The following is an 18,976-nucleotide window of genomic DNA, read 5'->3' on the forward strand; positions in this document are numbered from 1 at the left end:
GAACGTTAAAATTTTCAACCCTGCAGCAAAGTATCTCGTCTGTGATTTTCCCCACCTCTTCTAGTTTTGCACTCGCTATTCTCTTTAAACTCTTCGCATTCGTCGTCCCAAGGTTATTTTTGGTCATTATGTTTGTCTGTACAGACGTAACACCAGAAATGGGAAAACACTTCCAACGAAAGCATATATATACAGTCGAATTCGGTTACTGTAATTGCGTAGTCAATTTGCCAAGCCTTTTTATGCGTTTATGCAAAAGTGCAAATTCCACTTATATTTCTTACTTGACGGGCGAAGTTGGTCACATGTAAAGACGTCAACACGCAAAACACTAACGTTTATTGTGTACTGTATTGCCATCATCCATTCATGCAAGCACGCAAAAGATGAAAACATGCTTTCTTGCATTTGTGTTTTTAAATGAACAAATGTGGCCATGTCTGCCCCTTCAAACCTTAGTGATTGGCGAATTGTATGAAGTACATGTAGAACTTCTTTATTTTTTGGTGTTGTCACAGTGATTGCGTCAGCAGAGCTTTCTTTATTGTTGTCGTCTTTTTTAACTTTTTTGCTTCGTAATTCTTCTTCACATATTACGGCATCATCTTAACGCAACGCTTAAATCAAACTAAAACAGTGCGAATGTTAATGTCTGCGTATTGACAGCCACGTGTTAATGCTTAAATTGAGCATCGTTGGTTTGATTGTTTCGTAACAAAGCTCACTACAAGTCACAAAGCTTACGCATTGCGTGTGCGCTCCCAGTGCGCGTTGTTTTTAATTTTATCTTTTAAAAACTTTTGAATAATCGAATAAATCACCTTGAGTTTTATTCAATTAAGCGGATTATGCAATAAACCGTTATGCGATAAACCGAAGTATTATCTTTACAAATGATAGACTATGGTTTGGGACTTGCGCCCTTTATGCGATAAAACGAATTATGCGATTATCGAGAATGCAATTAACCGGATTTGACTGCATATCCTTTTGAACGTAAAATCGCTATTATTTGTTAGAAAAATCCAGGGCGGAAAAATCCGCCCAAGTTCGGCGCCCATGCTGGATGATGATAAACAATGAAAATTTGATAAGACTGAAACTGAAGGCTGTTTGAAAAAACAGTATTTGCTTGAACTAATGCTGTGCGAGAGGGAATTGCAATAATTGCTAGCTCTGCGCCAGGCACATAATTTATATAACGAAAAACTAGTAGCCACTAAGTTGGAAATTAATGGAGGACATTGTCACTTGCATTCTGTGAATAAGAAAAAACATCTCTGAAAGCAATTGTACTACATTTCAACTATGTTTTGTTTTTTAACTGCCAACAAACATTTTTTACCAACTTAATGGATCCGTTTTATAGGAGCTTTTCTACATTTTTAATTGTTGTGCTGAATCTCAGAAGGACTGGAGAATTTATCCGTTGTTGGCAAGGTTAAATGCACTAAAAAAAACAGGATACCATTCAGAACTTTCATCCAAAATATGCAAGGCCTAGGCCACTGTATTGGGTTTGCTCCAGGTTCATGTGACGTTCTAAAACTAATTTCTTTTTTAATTTCTTCAACTGAACTGCCTAACCTGCCAACTAGCACTTTGATAACTCAAAAAATTTTATTAAGAGTGATTGAATATTTATTAGTTTACAATCTTTTACGTTTAAAACTAGATATAGTTAACACAAATGAAAAACACTTTTCAACATCTTTTCAATGAAACTATCGCACTTAAAAAGCAGTTACAGCTAAGAGAGTTTCAATTCCAGTGAAAACGACACTGAATTATTTTTAATAATTTTATTGACTTAATAAATAGTTTGTTACGTTATAGGCCAGGGATGGGCAAATGTATTCAATGGAAGAGCCATTTGCAAAAAATACAAGTACCAGAGAGCCACAAAATTATGACTAGTAAACGCATAGTTTTCTTCCCACTCTAGATTAAAACCTCTGTTTTCATCTTCACATTTTCGTTTTTTGCTAGCATTAGATGTCATCGTTTTCGTTTTGCTGTGTATTTAAGTAGACTAAAATGAGCTAAAGCTCACTGTCTTAGCAATGAAATTGCGTTGACTTGCTGTTAACTAGCTCTTCGGGTTCTATGTCTAGAGTTACGTCATAAACGAAATGCTGGCCTAAATAAAGAAAAGAAAAAGTGAGAAACGTTCATAAACGGTACTCTTGGTAGCCTTTACAATTTTTTTGGAGTTTTACGATTCAACTAGAAGAGCCACAAAAAACATGCCGGCGAGCCGCAGTTTGCCTAACACTGTTATAGGCTAATGAAATTTCCATTATGATGCTGTTACGCAACGAAACAGTTACAAATTTTACTTCTCTAAATTCATCAGCCATAAGTATTTGCGGTGATTGTATCTTTTGACCAAGTTTTGACGTTCTGTTAATATAATATAGGATTTAGAATGCATAGAAATTTATACAAATAAAACTGTAATGTAATGAAGTTAAGAATTTTCTCTTCTCAAAATACAAAATAAAGACAGTAACTCCACATAAAAACACCAATTTTGTGGATTATATAATAGAAAATTAAAAACTCACGGCTAGATAAGATTAAAGAGCATTGAACAAAGCAGAATCTGATTCTTAATAGTCTTAGCTTTTTAGCCTAACATACAGATAATGTTTGTGGTCCTAACTTAAACTGATTAAACCACGTTTATAAATACAATTGAAGTTAGTTGTATATAGAAATTGTGAATTTATTGTAAAATCTTAAGCTGTGAGCACCAAAAATTTTATTTAGTCCACTGTTCACCAGTACACCATTTTGCACGCAACGTATCATTGCTGCTCATCGGGGCGATTGTCTTTGCACATCGGAGATCTTGTCGAAAAGTGGCATATTCTGCAGTCTGGGTGAAATGGCAAAACCAGTTGAGACACTTTGTGCGAAAAAAACTTTAATTATATTGTCTGTGAATCATTGTTTATTTCATAGCGTTTTAGCAATTTGTTAACCAGACTTTAGGTCTGGTGTATTTGCAACCGCTCTTTTCTTGGCCTAACATTTTTTGTCTTGAAAGAGGAATTGTACATATATACGTCATTATATACTGCCTTTTAGACAAATTGTCCAGAAAAATATCTGAATAGTGGCTCTGGTATGCATTTTATTGTAAATTAGTGTATAGGTTATTTATCATTATCAATTTATCACAATGCATAATCTTGTTTAGAAAAGTTTGCTATACAGTCCTATCTTAGATTACAATAATGAGTCGAGCTGGTTCCACTGATTGTCGAATTTATGTGGGCAATTTGCCCCCAGATGTAAGGGAAAGGGACTTGGATGATTTATTCTACAAATATGGAGCCATTCGCAATATCGATTTAAAAAATAGACGAGGAACACCCTATGCTTTTATTGACTTTGAAGACTGCAGGTAATTTGAAAATTATTAAAAGATTGATATATTTAAAGGAGACCACTTTTATACTCTCAAACTACTCTGTTAAGTTTGGCAAATTTTCGGTTGCCAATTTTTATTAGATTTACAAAATTTAATCGTATTTTATACTATTACGTTTTGTTACTGCCTGATATAGCCTTTATTATCATACACATGTGGTATTTTTCTGTTGGGTATTCATGGCTGACCCAATGTCTTACTGGGGTCTGCCACAAAACCAGCCATATCCAATTTTTTGATGCATAACATTCTGACTTTAAAAAACAGGACATCAATTGTAACAAAAGTTAAAATTTACTGGTGAATTTCGTTAAATTTCAACCAAATTATTTCTTTGTTTGGTGTTTTTTTATTCCCATGTCTCAAAAATGGTGATCATTTCTTATAGACACTGAATTCTTACAGCCATTTGAAAAGTTTAAGAATTGTGTGCAATTTATATTCTTTGTATTCCATGCTGACTGTTTGCTTTGCTCCAGTCTCTGATGAATTGACATGCCATGAATGAACTGAACTGAGACAAAATGTCCAATGCACTTTTTATTGCATGTTTTATAACTAAATGTTGCATCAGTGTACTGTATATAAACAGTTAATAGGTTATGATGCTACAAACATAAACTTGAATATATTCTTCCAAAATTAGCAAATCAGCATTAAATGATCCATCGCTTGTTTGTTCTTATTAAATTAGAGCAACCTCATTCCGTTTTTCATCTCAAGCATTCATTGTCATTCTAGTTTTATCATGTAAGTTAGCTTTGTTTGGTTAAACCTAAAAATCTGTTCGTAAATATATTGCTAACTGGCATGAGGAGCATTGTCGCCTTCCCAAGCCGACATTCTGTGACTAATTATACATCAGGTAAAGCATTATATGTTTTATTGATTGTTTTATTTGTGAAAAATCCCGTAGGAAAGCAAATTATGCTGCCATTGCTCTAAATTGGTTGCTTGGGCAGCAGGCTTCACTTCCTAAAACGCAAAACACTGCCTTTGGCTTCACCATAAATGGAGTTAAGAGTGATTTGAAACATTCAAAAATATTCCGAGTAACTTAGCTGCATTTTCTTTTCAAGATGCACTTATGAATAACTCAGATGAAATTTGTGAGACATGGTCTAAATTTTTTTTCCAAGAGTCCACAGCAATGCTAAAACTTACCGTACTGTTTTTATCAACTGCAATCGTGCCAATAATTTTTAAGTCACTTCAAAATTATTTCTATTCGTAGCAACATGTTCACTGGCGATAAGGATCAAGGCAGATATTTGAGGTTGTAACTTTTAGTTAATTGATACAATTTTTTTTATTCAGTGTGGGACTAACATTTTAACTGTTGTTTGTTGTGGCCTGCGATGAGCATATGCAACGATAATATAATATATTACATTGTTACTATAGTGTATATGATATGCAATGTTATTTTCATGTATTTGTTTCTGTTCCTTGACCACAATATATTTACCTAGATGCTTATGCAGTTCACGAAAGTTTAAATGTGGTAAATGGCAGATATGATTTAGTAGTTATACTGGTTTTTGTAAACTTCAGTCATATGCTATTCTAATAGTATTTGTTATAATAATCGAACTTTACTCTTTGGTATATATTTTGTTCTAAAGTCAAATGGAATGGAATGGAGGATATTTAGTGGTGAAATTTAGCGGGATATCAGTATCTATTGGGATATTATCAGAATGATCACTGAAAATGGAAGAATGTGGAGTGTTGGATTTAGTGGAACATTAGGATTTAATATGATTGTAGCGGTAGTTGATGATCCAGATATGTTTGTCATATTTCTGTAAACTATGAACATAAAAATAGTGGTCATTCTCAGTTACTTAAGACTTAAAATAAACAGAAATGGGTAAAAAATGAATCTGCTTTGATACTATTGATTGCAATACAATAATCTGTTAAATTGTAAACAACCAAGCAATGTGTTTATGCCATTATGGTTAATGGCTGGGAAAATTTATCCAGCAACTGGCTGCTTAGTGGCAAAAACTTTTTTTAGTGAATAAGAAATCTTTAGCTTTTAACTGAAAACACACATGTAATAAAGATTTCCAGGCAAATTTTTGGTAATCTATAACGTATCAACTCACAGGTATCGTATCACTCGTTTACAAATCATTTTAATGTTGGAATTTTTATTTCTACATTTAGCTTAATACAATTTCCTTCTCAGTTTTTAAGAACACAATATTTTCGTCTGCAATTATGATTTATGATTTGACAATCATCAGCTATACGGCAGCTAATGGGTAATACCAAATGGCAAAAATCACCTAAATTTCCAGTCCCCATATTGTTACTGGTGGTTGTTTCTTTATGGGATAGGTGTGTGATACTTTATTGAATACTGATTTCTGTTAATTGCATAGAGATGCCGATGATGCGGTGAGAGGACGAAACGATTACAAGTTTGAGGGACTTAGATTGAAAGTTGAAAGGCCACGTGCTTCCGCTGGGCGCACATCAAATAATTACGTTCGAGGAAAGCCTGGTCCTCCGTCTAAACGTACTGAATACAGAGTAGTTGTGGAAGGTAAGAAGTTTTAAAAGAATTTTTCAACAAATTTCCATTAGTTTTCTATTTTTGGGTGTCTAACGTAAACTTGCACTAATGCTATCTTTTGTACACTTGCACTCATGCTATACTGCACTATTTGTGATACTGTCATGCTTGAACCTAATTGATCCAGTGGGGCTAAAGACAAAGACACTTCATAAAACTGGAAAATTTAATTCTTATTTAAGTGAAAAGTAGAAATTGATCCAAGACATAAACTACATGATCTCAACTACCTACCCACAAGAAATGCTTTGTAGTCAAATTCTGGTATCCTTATTACTCCCAAGTGATTTAATTGCTTAGTTATACTCACACATGATAGAACATTCACAGACTTCAAGTAGTCATAATAGATTTATGTGGATATTTTGACTGAAATGCAAAAAACATTTTGATTAAACATGATAGATAGAAGGCATAAACATTAATTTCTTAACTGTTGCAAAAAGCTGAGTTTTGTCAATTTTCTATAAGAAAAAAGCTAATTTAAGGCATAAGTCATTTATAATGGAGATTGGGCAGATTTTTGAAAAGTTGAGTTGGGCACATCTGCAGTCCTAAAAATCTTGAGAGAGAACGCAGGTTACCATTTCTGAAATCAAATTTTCAAAATTAACTGTCATTGTCCATTAGTGTAGGCATTCATGATTGCATTGAAACCTTCTGCAGAAATGCTGTCAGACCTTCCAGCAACTTTGCAGAGAATTTACTGGAATTAGTCTACTTCTATTATTAAAGCTTGTAGATTTGCATGTTGTCTTAGACTCTTATACTTAAGGTATTTTAACACAGAAAGCAGGAATTGGAGTGTGCTATACTAAGAATCACTTGGTCTTTTCAATAAAAAGCGCAATTATTGTTAGCTTACTAACTATGCACTATTTAAGGTTCAAGACCCAAAAAACAGCATGTGAAGTGCAGTTAAACTAGAATATTTCCTCAATATAAAGATGAAGATTTCCTTACCATTCCATATCATTTTGTACACTCCCTTTTACAAGAAAAAAGCCCAATGTTTAAAGTGGTTAAAGATGTCTTTTTCAAATTCGATTGTATCGGAAGTACTGTACTTATACTGCTACATGTATAGGTCGCATTTCTTTTGCTTGTACCAAACATTTTCCAAAAAGGTTGAAGTTTGACTTATACCAAAGAGTGTGACTTGGGTGACAGTGAAGAAAACAATGATTTTGAAGGCTAATAGATAAATTTGTGGTGTCTCTGTTCAAAAATTTGTACCGTTTTCAACCATATTTTTGGGGTGTGACACTTGCGTATTTAATCTATTCACAAATAAATATGGTAGTTCTCGTACATGCAGGTTTACCATCAAGTGGAAGTTGGCAGGATTTGAAGGATCATATGAGAGAAGCAGGCGATGTATGTTATGCTGATGTATATCGTGACGGAAGTGGTGTGGTGGAATTTATGAATCACGACGATATGAAATTTGCAGTGAGGCACTTGGATCAGACAAGGTTTAAATCTCATGAGGTGAGTCAACTATATGTCGGTAGGCTGGTAGCTTTTACAAATTAGTCTATGCTTTGATCTCGGTCCTCGGATGTAATTATCAATGAACGCAATATTGCACCAATAGCCATGATTTTGTTTGTTTAAACCCTTTTCAACCTGATTCTGTTACATATTTTGGTTAGTGATACATACATACATCCATCTGTATGTTGTGTTGGTAACTTGGGTTGCTCTGGCTCTACCTATGCATACAACACCACGTTGGAATCAGATGATACAAATTTTGTCTGGTTGTTTAAACTCTACCAATGAGATTTGTGTCAGAACCAGGAAGATCAATAGCTTAGGATGAAGATTATTTTAGTGCACACAATGTAGACATTGCACTTTTTGCTAGCTAGACAATTCTGGCTCTAAAATTTTTACTTATTCAGGCAATTCAACATTTAGCTTAGGGAGAAATTGATCTCCAGATAGAAAATTAGGTTGTTCCAGGTTTTGCATGGTGCTGCATTCCAAACTTTTTCTTGCATATATAGCTTGTGAACACATAGCGCTTCGATCCTACAAGTGAGTTAACGTGAGGTTAGTTTGTAACGAAAGTTGCTATTCCAATACAACTCATATGTGTTTGACGCAAAATGACAGAATGTGTCAGAAGACAGTAAAATTGCAGAAAGAAGCAGCATTTATTTTAAGTGTAGGACTATTGTTTAGACAAATTTTCATTGATACTTTGACTCCAATTTTTACATTGCTGTTGTTATTATATCATTGCCAACGCTGTGGCATTGTTTTTGACTAGTCCACTAGTTAAGAAAACACGGATAATTACTTGGTGCATATTTTATGGAAATTATTATATGCAGCAGAGTAAGTTATGTCTAGTGAAAGTTTTTGTCTTCAGGAAACTTGTTACAAATGGTGTGATGAAGAGTTGGAATCTTTAGTTGAAGGTGTAACAAAACATCAGTCAACCATCAAACTCCTTGTGCGGGGGAATTTCTGCTTTAACTTTACATTAGCAGTTAGCATTAGTCCAGTATTGCCCCCTTAACAAGCTGATGTTAGCAGCTTCAGATAAAAATGTCATTAGGTCCTTTCTGTTATGAGCCACTAACACGCAAATTCCTTTCGAGAAAAATTTCAAAATAGCCCATAAAAAATATTGGAGTAAAAGCATCACTTCCTAGCATGTAAATCTTTGTGAGGTGTATTCAGAATTACCGCCCATGAAGTATCTAAAAAACATCACTTGTGGGTCAGCTCACTCCCCTCATTTGTGCCCCTCTCGCCCAATGCCATTGCCTCCCAACTTGTGGAAAACAGGTTTCACGATAAGAGAGACCACAAGTCAACTAGACTTGTGGAAAATGAAATGTCTGAACTGTGTAGATTAGAAACACTTGCTGCGAAAGCATCTCTAGAGTTTTTTCCGCTGTCCTTCATTAAGCAAAACCTGTTAAGGCTCAAGGCCCAGACAAGATTTCAACATTTTTCAAGTCGAGGCCCCTTAACCTATCAAAGACAATTGCCGAACCTTGACGACGCAAACCATCCTAAAATTTTATTTCTAATACACAAAGTAAAAACCAATGGCTACCTTGGCTCTGCTAATCTTTGCTTAATGTTTTAATGTTCAGCACGAGTTCAGTGAGTGCTAACCGCAAATTGTTATAAGTTTCTAGACAATTTCTTGCTTCTCAGCCAGGTACGTTGTTGCAAAATTCAAAATTGCATCATTGAGTGCAATAGTTCCAAGTGTGGGAGCAATTACGTGTTCTTTCACTATCTAGAATTCAACATACCCATGGAAGCGAATTGTAAATGACTGCATTCCACTAGACAAACTTCCTACTCTTGCCGGCATCCAACCTGCTTGGCTTTGCTGCGATAGAGCCACACTCTCTCTAGCCTGTCGAGTAACGGTGCCATTCCATGTGCTCCACTCAAAGCTTTTTGCTTCAGCAAACACGCAAGCTTGACAGCTAAAATCAAGACACACATTTGTACTGGTTTCCCTACAACTGTTAGAACAAGCTGAGAACTAAGGGCTTCGGTAAGTGACAGTGACAGGCAAGCCTTGCCAAACTTCACAATTTTATTTCTGATGCCATCACGCCACCTTATCCCCACCGAATTTCCACTGTACATATTGGTTTCGGTCTACCTCCAGCTCCACTTCCAGCGAACCAACGTCAAGTGTTTTTGCTCTACTCTTTACAAAAGAGGAGTGGAAAACTCTACGGTTTGTAAAGGTGATGCTGAGGAGCAAGTCACATACCATGTATATTTGATTGTTCTACCATTCCACCTCATCCACAACGCAGTGGCTGCTGAAAATATGACTGGCTTATGTGATGAAGACAAGTAGGGTTGTATTCTTCTTTTCCTCTGGGCTGTAGTGTCAGTTTAAAAATCCTTCAACTCTGACTCAATTCCTCTATATGTAATAATTACTCCTATTTTTCAGCATCTTAACAACGGTCTATGTTTATACCACTGTAGTTTTTAATGTCATTCAAAAATTTTCAACAAACATTGTATACATAAAGCGTAGTAACATACTAACGTTAAAGTCACGAAGCACATAAGTTAAGGACAGAGATGGATTATCACAGCTATGGTTCAGAACAGCTTTTGGAGGTGTTACAGGTTGGGTAACACGGTGCTTTTGGCCTTATTTCAAAGATTATTTTCTCCCCATAACGCACCCTTGGTTAGAAGGCCGCCCTGTTTATGTTTTACAGAGTTTGTAGCAGGAGATTTTTTACACGGATAGTTAGCCATAATACTTATACAGTATATAGGTTTTTCTTGGCAAAAAGAATGCTTAGTAAATTAGGTACTTTTTTCTTTCATAGGGTGAAACTGCCCGCATAACAGTGAAGATGGAAAGAAGAAGTTCTTCGCCAGATAGATCTCGCTCAAGATCACGATCTCGCTCACATAGTGCAGGACCTCGTCGAAGGCCATCTTTTTCACCCAAAAGATCATGCTCTCGTTCTCCTAACCGTGCTTATCGCCGCTACTCTCGATCCAGATCGTAAAAAAAGATATCATGTTTAAGTGTGATGGCGAATTCAGTTAACTTGGATGAGGATGTGTGATTTAACCGTGACATTGGTAGTGTTTATTGCATTTCTAATTTACTAAGACTTATAAGAGATGTAAAGTTTTGGACACGCATTATATTATTATCGCCATATCAATTTTGATTCCTATTTATTCTGGCTTGGCGATCGCAGTTCTTTTTTGCCTTAACGTGCGTTAAACCAGAGGTTTTCACACTGGGATCCGTGAAATTTGCGAAAATTGATGTCATAAATGGAATTCAATATTAAATAAAGACACACACAGACCATCATCATTCGTTTATGTTGGCAGGAGTCGTAACAAAACGATGTGCAGACTGTAGGCAATGTAGGTTAACATTTGCCAATATAGGCATTTTAAAAAATTCAAAATTTGACGATGGAACACTAATTTTAGGAAATAGATACTGAAGTAGGAAATATCTCCAAACCTACTGTCAGTAAATATAGGAAATCCAATTATGGGAAATGGGTGGTGGTGGATTAGTTTTAGGACTGGCCTAAACCAAGTCTTACTGTTTGACTCCGAGATAATTTATCTTTGACTCCGATGCGTTTACTGTCTCTATATTGCTTCTTAAATCAACACCAACTTCATAAGGTCAAATTGTTATATTGTCCGAATAAGTTGTCACATCGTAACCAATTAATCACCATTCCACATTTGAATAGAACTATCACTTGAATTCAATACTGAATAAGCCAAAACGTAAAACAGATCCAAAACTAAAAACTGTGAGAAGTACTAGCAAGTCCTGAAGGGACAAGCCCTCGCAGAGCCTAGCCAGCCCGAGCATAACGATTTGAACCAAGCTTAACCTTTTATATCATACACGTCAGCCAATCAGCTAACGCCATGTTATTATTACACTGCTACCCTAAAACCACGTATCGCATACATTCTACGTCATCTAAACGTTTCATCAAGTACACTTCAAACTTTACGCCGTGAAAACAATGCTACTTGAAATGCTTATATCTGCGTCCAATATGTCAGTTAGAAATACAATTTGTTTGAATAACAGAATTTACCAAGTGTAACACAGCTGTCTAAATATTCAATTTTATCTAACTGGAGAAAATGCAAAAACTTATGCAAAATGCCAATTTATATAACTAATTGCCAATTCTATCATGATCCCCACACAATAATGGTGAGCACAAGACGTAGTAAATCAAGGGAACATGTCGGGTGGGATTTTAAAACGTACGAGATCGTTTTGGACTTGCGAGGAAACACGTAAGCCAGGTTTTTGTGATGCAGGAAATTGTTTTGAAATGGCAAGAAAACATGCCACCCAGATCGTTAAACCGTAGAAAATTATTTTGATCAGACGAGGAAACAAGTCAATAAAATGTGAAAAATTGCATACTTCCTACGTTTCCTTGCATATTCAAAACCACTTTTTACGTTTTAAGATTTTAGCTGACACGTTTTCTTGCAAGTTCAAAACAATTTTCAACATTGCAAGATCCTATGTGACACGATTTTTTACGTTTTCTTGCATATTCCAAATCTTTTCCTGAGTTTTAAAATCCTAGTTGAAATGTTTACTCAGTTTTTCACGTTTCCATGCTAGTTCAAAACGACTTCCTACATTATAATAACCTAGTTGACACGTTTACTTGATTTCCTACGTTTTCTTCCTTGTTCAAAACAATTTTATCCGTTGCAAGATCTAATGTAACACGATTTCCTATATTTTCTTGCATGTTCCAAACCTTTCCCTACATTTTAAGATATTTTTCTTTTTCTCTCAGACTATATCGGAGGTCGTTTCGGGCAAGCCCATCTAACCGCACCTCCGAACCAGACTTAATTTAGATTTATTTGAATTAAGCGTAAACTTGGAGTTTATTTTAATAGTAAGTTAGAGTTAAAATTGCTGGTAAGTCATCATTGCTTTGCTAAAAAGGAAATAACACAAAAGCATAAAGATATGCATCATACAGTATGCAGCGAAAGAAAAAAGGTAATGCGCTAAAACGGGAGATTTGCCTAGAGCAGGTGTATTGAAGGAGAGGAGTGTCTTCACTCAAAGATTTTCTCCGTCTCTTTTTGCTTTGATTTCTTTCTCCTTCATAGATTGGTGGCTCATCCGCTTTTCCCGAAAATCCCTTAATTGTTATTTGGTTCTTTGTAGAAACTTCAAAAGTGTTGTACATTAAGCTCATTTCTGCCCGCTTGAAGGGTTTTCCAGTAATTTGTAAATTAAATTCTTCTATATGTTTCCATATAACGCCAGTAACTTTGCAAGTCAATAACAAGTGTTGTACACTGCCTTGGCGGGTATCAAAAAATTTTGTTGTCCTCTTTTCTTCTTTAAAATGGTAGATGTTTCGTATTTTTAAAGTATCGCCCCAGTTATATCCATGATATGCAATTCTGTATAAATGTTCTTTTTCTATGTTATTGTAATATTGTATAACTTATGTTTTCTTCTTTAGCTCTAAAATAACTGATGCCCTCCAATCCCTGCATAATAGATATTGGATTTTCAGTCTGAGAAACAGATTTAGAGTTTAGCCGAGAGTTTAATACAGGGGTGGGCAACATACGGCCCGCGGGCCGGATCCGGCCCGCGACGGGATTTTGAGCGGCCCGCTGACAGTTTCCGGTCTTACATGATAATGTGGCTTGCGGCCACATTCTGCCACAATCCCTATATTGCGTCACTGAATAAGTCCAAGTTTGCCAACCTGAGAAAGATGGCCATGAATCTACTTGTTCTGTTCGGGTCTACATACATTTATGAGCAAACATTTTCGACCATGAACATTAATAAGACAAAGCTGCGTTCCAATCTATTCAGCAATCCGGCCCGCCAAGTACTTCATTTTCTCATATCAGGCCCGCCGACCGAAGAAGTTGCCCGCCCCTGGTTTAATAGAACCAAGTATATATGTTTGAATTTTGCTTTTTCCTAGTCAAAATTATTTTCTGTTGTAGAGATTTTTTCAAAGTCAGTAATCATTGTTCTTTGGTTCCATTGCAGCGATGGTTGTTTTCAATGGGATTCTGAGTTTGAGAACATCTTATAAACTTAGTTGATTTTTATTGTTTAAAAAAAAAAGATTGTAAGTTGCCCAGTAGTGCCAAAGTTCGGTGTTCTATTCTGGCTATGGATCGTATTTGTTCTAACTGGGCAGCTCTGCATTTGAGTTCGATGTCGGGAAAAAGTAGTCCGCCGTCTTCTTTCGGTTTCTTCAAGAATTTTTGTCCGATCAGCTGGAATATATTTGGTATCCAGAAAAATTTTGATTCCTACCAAAAAGAGAATTTTTGGTAAAATCAGGGTGTTAATTATAGATAGTCGTCCGAAAATACTGATTCTTCTTTGTTCGTGATGCTATTATTTGGCAATATATTACGTGCCAGTTTTTGGTGTTTTTAGTGGCGATTTCCCGAAGAAAAGTGATTCCAAGGATTTTGATTTCCTGTTGAGGCACGACATTTTGACGACTGTTTGAGGATTGGCTCATTGGAATAAAATTTAGACCAGAGATATTGTTAAAAAGATGTAGTATTTGCACGCGCGGATTCCTGTGAATTTACGATGAATGTTTGGTGGTCTGCATATTGTTGAAGTGTTGTGTGTGACTTTCCGACTTTTATTCCGGTTTCTTTGATAATTTAATGGAGAAGAGTTTCGCCAGCGGTTCCATTGTGGCAGCAAAGAGCGCCATTGTGAAAGGGCATCCTTGTTTTATCCCCCTCTCGATCTTAATAGGGTCTGTGAGTGCTCTGTTGACCAAGATTTGTGAATTAATATCGTTATAAACGATATTCACCATGTCAATTATTTTCTCCGAGATTTAAAGATATTGGAGTATCGAGAGGATGAAAGTGTGGTTAACAGGATCGAAAGCTTTGCGGAAATCAATTGTAATCATGGCGAAAGGTAAGTGTTTTAGGTTTGCGTATTGAAGTACGGCCATTATATTTTGATGAATTTCAGACATTTGTCTGTTGGAAAAGCCACATTTCTGGGTGCTAGAGACTCGCTGTTCCAGATAGTGGAGTAATCTTTGGCACATGATCTTTCCAAGTATTTTGTAGTCGATTTTTAAAAGTGCAATTAGTCCTCCAGTTTTCCAGTTTATTGCGATCGCCTTTTTTGGGGATGAGTTTGATAACCGCATTTTTCTTGGTTTTGGTCATGGATTGTCTAATTAAAATATTGAAGAATTTGTTGAGGTCGTGTTTTAGCTCATTCCAGAAGATTCTGTAGAATTCCCAGGATAAGCCATCATTTCCAGGTGATTTTTCGAGCTTGCCACTTAAAATAGCATTTTTTATTTCAGTTTGGGAGAGAAAGTAAGTGGAGAGGCTGTCTTTCTCTGAGAAGGCTAGTACAATTGGTAGGCCGTTTAAGAGTGCATCAATTGTGGCTCTGCTGGTGTTTGTTGGTATTCCCCATATGTTAGTGTAGAAGTGCTTTGTATGCTTGAGTATTCTTACCTGATTCTAGTTCGTTGGTTTGTGTATTGGCACTTCTTCGTTTTTCTATTTCAAAAAAGGATTTGGAGTGTCGTTCGTCTTTCTCTATTTTTTCCAAGCGGGCTCTTATGCGTTTTCCTTGTGCTTCATTATGTTGGATGGCTCTAAGTCTTCCCTTTGTTTGGTTTAAGAGTTGATAGACAGCCTGGTCAGAAGGGTTTATGTTGCCGTTAATTTGATGTAATTGCAAAATTCGTCTGCGTTTTTCAGCTGTTTTCTTTTTCTTTTGATATATGCAGTACTTAGTGGTGTGTTTTCTAATTTCAGATTTGAGTTCGTCCCACCATTGAAGAATATCGTCGTTGTTTTCTTTCTTATTTCGGAGGGTTCTTGTCAGGTAGTTCATTATTTGTATGTACCTTTCATTTGAAGCTATCTTTTCACATTTTTTTTAAGTCTAACCCAAATACTTTTAAACATAACCTCAATTAGCGTACGTTATTACGCCTTAATAAATATATACCTTATCGCAATTTTCGGTACTGGCCACTGGAATAAAAAGGTAACTGTATTCGGTACTGTCGAAAGGCACATTGAAAATGGAACTTTTTGTAAATCAATCTTGGTTCTTCAAGTTTGAAGTTAGCAGTTCGTGGAAATTGCAAGTAGCCTGCAATCTTTGCCGAGGGCAAAGATTTTATTGTATCATTGCCAGATTATTTTCAAAAATTGATCAAAATCGACAGCAACTAAACGCCACTGTTGCAAACAAAAGTGGTTCCAGACGTGACGTCTGGTAGGAAAAAGTAAATGAAAGTGGGAAAACATTTTTGATTATTTCTTGGTGCATTTTCCTGGTTACTCAAGACTGCGCTTACAAGAAATTACAGTTATAAGTGTGGATAAATATATTAGTTAAACCTGAAAAACAAAATATGTTTCAAATACATTTCTTTCAGCTTTTTAGTTCCCAAGCTGCCAATAGTACGCTGTGAATCAATGACGGCTTTTTATCGTCATACAAACAATTGATACGTTAAGCAGATTTGAAATGGATATATTTTTTCTAAACTTTTCTTTTGTCCATTTTCTGAATTTCGCTAACTGTCTTGTGTTGATTTGGTTTTGTTAATTAATTTTGCCGTAGATATAATTAATACAACGCATTGTGCTTCGTTTCTTATAAATGAAGCCATTTATTACTTAGACCTACTCAAATGTCTCAACAAAAACATCCCTAAATTTATAAACAGTTGATTTCGTATTCGCAAGACTGCATGTATGTAAAGGTAGCCTACGCCTGATTTTCAGAAAATAGTGACATCAAATACATAAACTCTAGTCTTTATTCAATGTGCACTCGTACTATATTCACTGTTTCGGTGCCGGTGTCATGTCAAATTTGTTCCGGGTATTGCGAAGTAGGTCTTTGGCATAACTTAGACTAGGCTTGCCGCTCGAAAATCCTGGAAATTTCCCTCGGGTTTAGTGAAAACTTACAAGGTTACAAACAAGAAAACCATACTTACAAACTTACCAGGAATACAAGGTTTTTATCGGAAAATTCGCGCTGAGTCATGCAACATTTTTACGTCACAATGTCCAGAACAAATTTGGCACGACACCGGTCCACCAAGAATTAATTTTTTGTTCACTTTTAAAGTAAAATATCTAAATATACAAAATCGTTAAAGACCGTTCCATAAAGCCAAAAAGAATTTAGGCCGAAGTGGATTTTCTACGAAAACCAGCAACTGAAGAAAGACGAAAATAAACATTTGTGATTCACTGTATTTTGGTCTCTCCTATGTATGTAAATTTCACAAAGGCGCGATACCAAGGGAACGGGTTGTAACGCCCGAAAGTGTACCCTGGTCGACAGTACCAGACGCTACACACGAAATGAGTTTGTTTGTGAACCTAAGATCGAAAATTCGTGCAGACGCAAACAGATTCAGGAAACCCACTACCTGTCGAAACTATAACTTAGAGCTTAACTAACTTTTGGTGACAAGTGAACAAGCAAGATTTACTCTCCAGAATCGCTTAGCAGATCATGTCAGCGGCACTGTTTTGTGGTGGTACATCTTTCAGTTCAAACTATATTTTCTATAAATTGAAATAACACGTAAGAAAACACAGAACAGTATCATCAAAATGTATAACAAAAACATTAGGTATAATATGCAGCAAATACACAAATGAACATCGTATTTTCTTACCCAACGTTTGTCGGACCAGGTATGGTTAAACTATTACAATCGTCAATATTCTTCGGTGTAGCTATATACACAAATGTGAAGATGAATAGGCGTAGAATGAATATTGACCATTAAGAAGTTAAAAAACGTTCAATAACGGTAATAATAATCATTACAAAATAGGCCTATATCTACAAAACTCACCGAAGTACTATCCGATAACAGCGTATAAATCTAGTAAAAGCGGAACATAATCCTTAATTCAATATTATCACATAATAACTTAAAACTTTCTACGGTGCTTCTACAAGAATAAATGCACATATAAATAATAAAATGCACTGACTACCAAGACGTGCAAAGGTTTTCCCCAGTCTGAGGATGAAGATTACATTTCCATCGTGCAAACTCTGAACAATTTTTGCAAGCATATCTTGATACATTGTTTCCTTTCTCCCATAAAAATGACATCAAACTTAGATATATAACATTAACTCTACAAGCTTTCACCTTGTTTTGTAAGAAATTTTTGTGCCGTGCTTAATTTACTCTGTCATAGAATTGACACCTTGTTACGTAAGAGAATTTTAGCATCGATTGTAGAAGACGTTTTAAACATGTAAACGAACAAGATCTTATATTTAACAAATAATGAGCACAAAACAAAGAAATAACTTTTAAGTTTATTGCGAAGAAATAGTTTTTCTGTCCCATTGGCTAACAGCAGAATGTTGCAATCTAATTACGCCACCAATTCTTGAGCGTAATTTATAATGATTGTTGTATTCAGTAAAGCAAAGAATTTATTTGTTTATTATTTATGCTCACTCATCGGTGTACGTGTTAAATACAACCGAAAATGCATAAATGAAATAAATTTTTTCCACGTCACAAAATACAGTAAGTCAGGTTGAGTCGAGAGAGCGAATGGTTTATGACAAGCTATGGCTTCTAATTGACCGAACATTAACCGGTGTTTTTAGTTTGAAGACCCTTTAGTATGCTTGTCAACTTTTTAATGATCCAAAAGACATTCATTTCATTCGTTTTTTTTTCATTCATTTTATTTTTCGTCTTCAATGTGGAGGACGAAAAGTTGTGCTGACGCAGGTGGTCGCAAAAATATTAGCATTTGACAAAAATTTCTACAAATTCGATGGTGAAATGTGGCAAGGCTTTGAGGGCAAAAACGTGTGTTAAGGAAGAATAAGATAATGTAATAAAGTTACTACCGTCAGCACGGCCACCAAACCCAAATTACAAAGACATTATTTAAACAATTTAACACAAAAACACGCAATTTAAACACATTTAATATAGAACAAAAGTTACGCCGATAGTTTTGCAGTACATAAGCGTTGTGTCACTGTCAAGATGGAACCGACCGGTGTGTCAGGATGGAAGAAGAAAAACCCACTAAAATGAACTCCATCCCATTAAAATGAACGTTGTTAAATCACGTCTGGTACCACCCTAGCAGTCGATCAGAAAGCTATAAACCCTAAGTGCGATTTACTGTAAATTGCATAGTATATAGCAGTTTTAACAGCAGGCACGTGTCTGTATACTGTATTAAGTTGATTGATGATTAGAAATTTCTAGACCAGTAGGTCCCAATTTGAATTAAGCAACTATAAAATGAGTTTACGGACCTCACAGCAAGCCTACCACTTCCGACATCGAACAGCTTGTGATCAAGAAAAAGAAATGAAAAATTTATGAAATGAGTACTAAACGTAA

At 35.6% G+C, this 18,976-nt stretch overlaps 1 protein-coding gene across 1 annotated transcript; it reads left to right on the forward strand.

Moving 5' to 3' along the window:
- The first annotated feature begins 3,173 nt into the window (after window positions 1-3,173).
- Window positions 3,174-10,866, forward strand: LOC143446341 (serine/arginine-rich splicing factor 1-like). The gene is made up of 4 exons (XM_076945936.1): window positions 3,174-3,412; window positions 5,833-5,996; window positions 7,345-7,517; window positions 10,364-10,866. Exons 1-4 carry the CDS (start codon window positions 3,243-3,245, stop codon window positions 10,547-10,549), a joined length of 693 nt encoding a protein of 230 aa, XP_076802051.1. The 5' UTR covers window positions 3,174-3,242; the 3' UTR covers window positions 10,550-10,866.
- The last annotated feature ends 8,110 nt before the right edge of the window (window positions 10,867-18,976 follow it).

Source organism: Clavelina lepadiformis, chromosome 1 (genome assembly GCF_947623445.1).
Source record: "Clavelina lepadiformis chromosome 1, kaClaLepa1.1, whole genome shotgun sequence".
Taxonomy (NCBI): domain Eukaryota; kingdom Metazoa; phylum Chordata; class Ascidiacea; order Aplousobranchia; family Clavelinidae; genus Clavelina; species Clavelina lepadiformis.

Bases quoted from the DNA above. Each gene is read 5' to 3' on its own strand.
- LOC143446341 (XM_076945936.1), top strand. From the start codon at position 3,243: ATGAGTCGAGCTGGTTCCACTGATTGTCGAATTTATGTGGGCAATTTG. The intron at 5,997-7,344 runs GTAAGAAGTTTT...TCGTACATGCAG, and splicing joins ATACAGAGTAGTTGTGGAAG to GTTTACCATCAAGTGGAAGT. The intron at 7,518-10,363 runs GTGAGTCAACTA...TTTCTTTCATAG, and splicing joins CAAGGTTTAAATCTCATGAG to GGTGAAACTGCCCGCATAAC.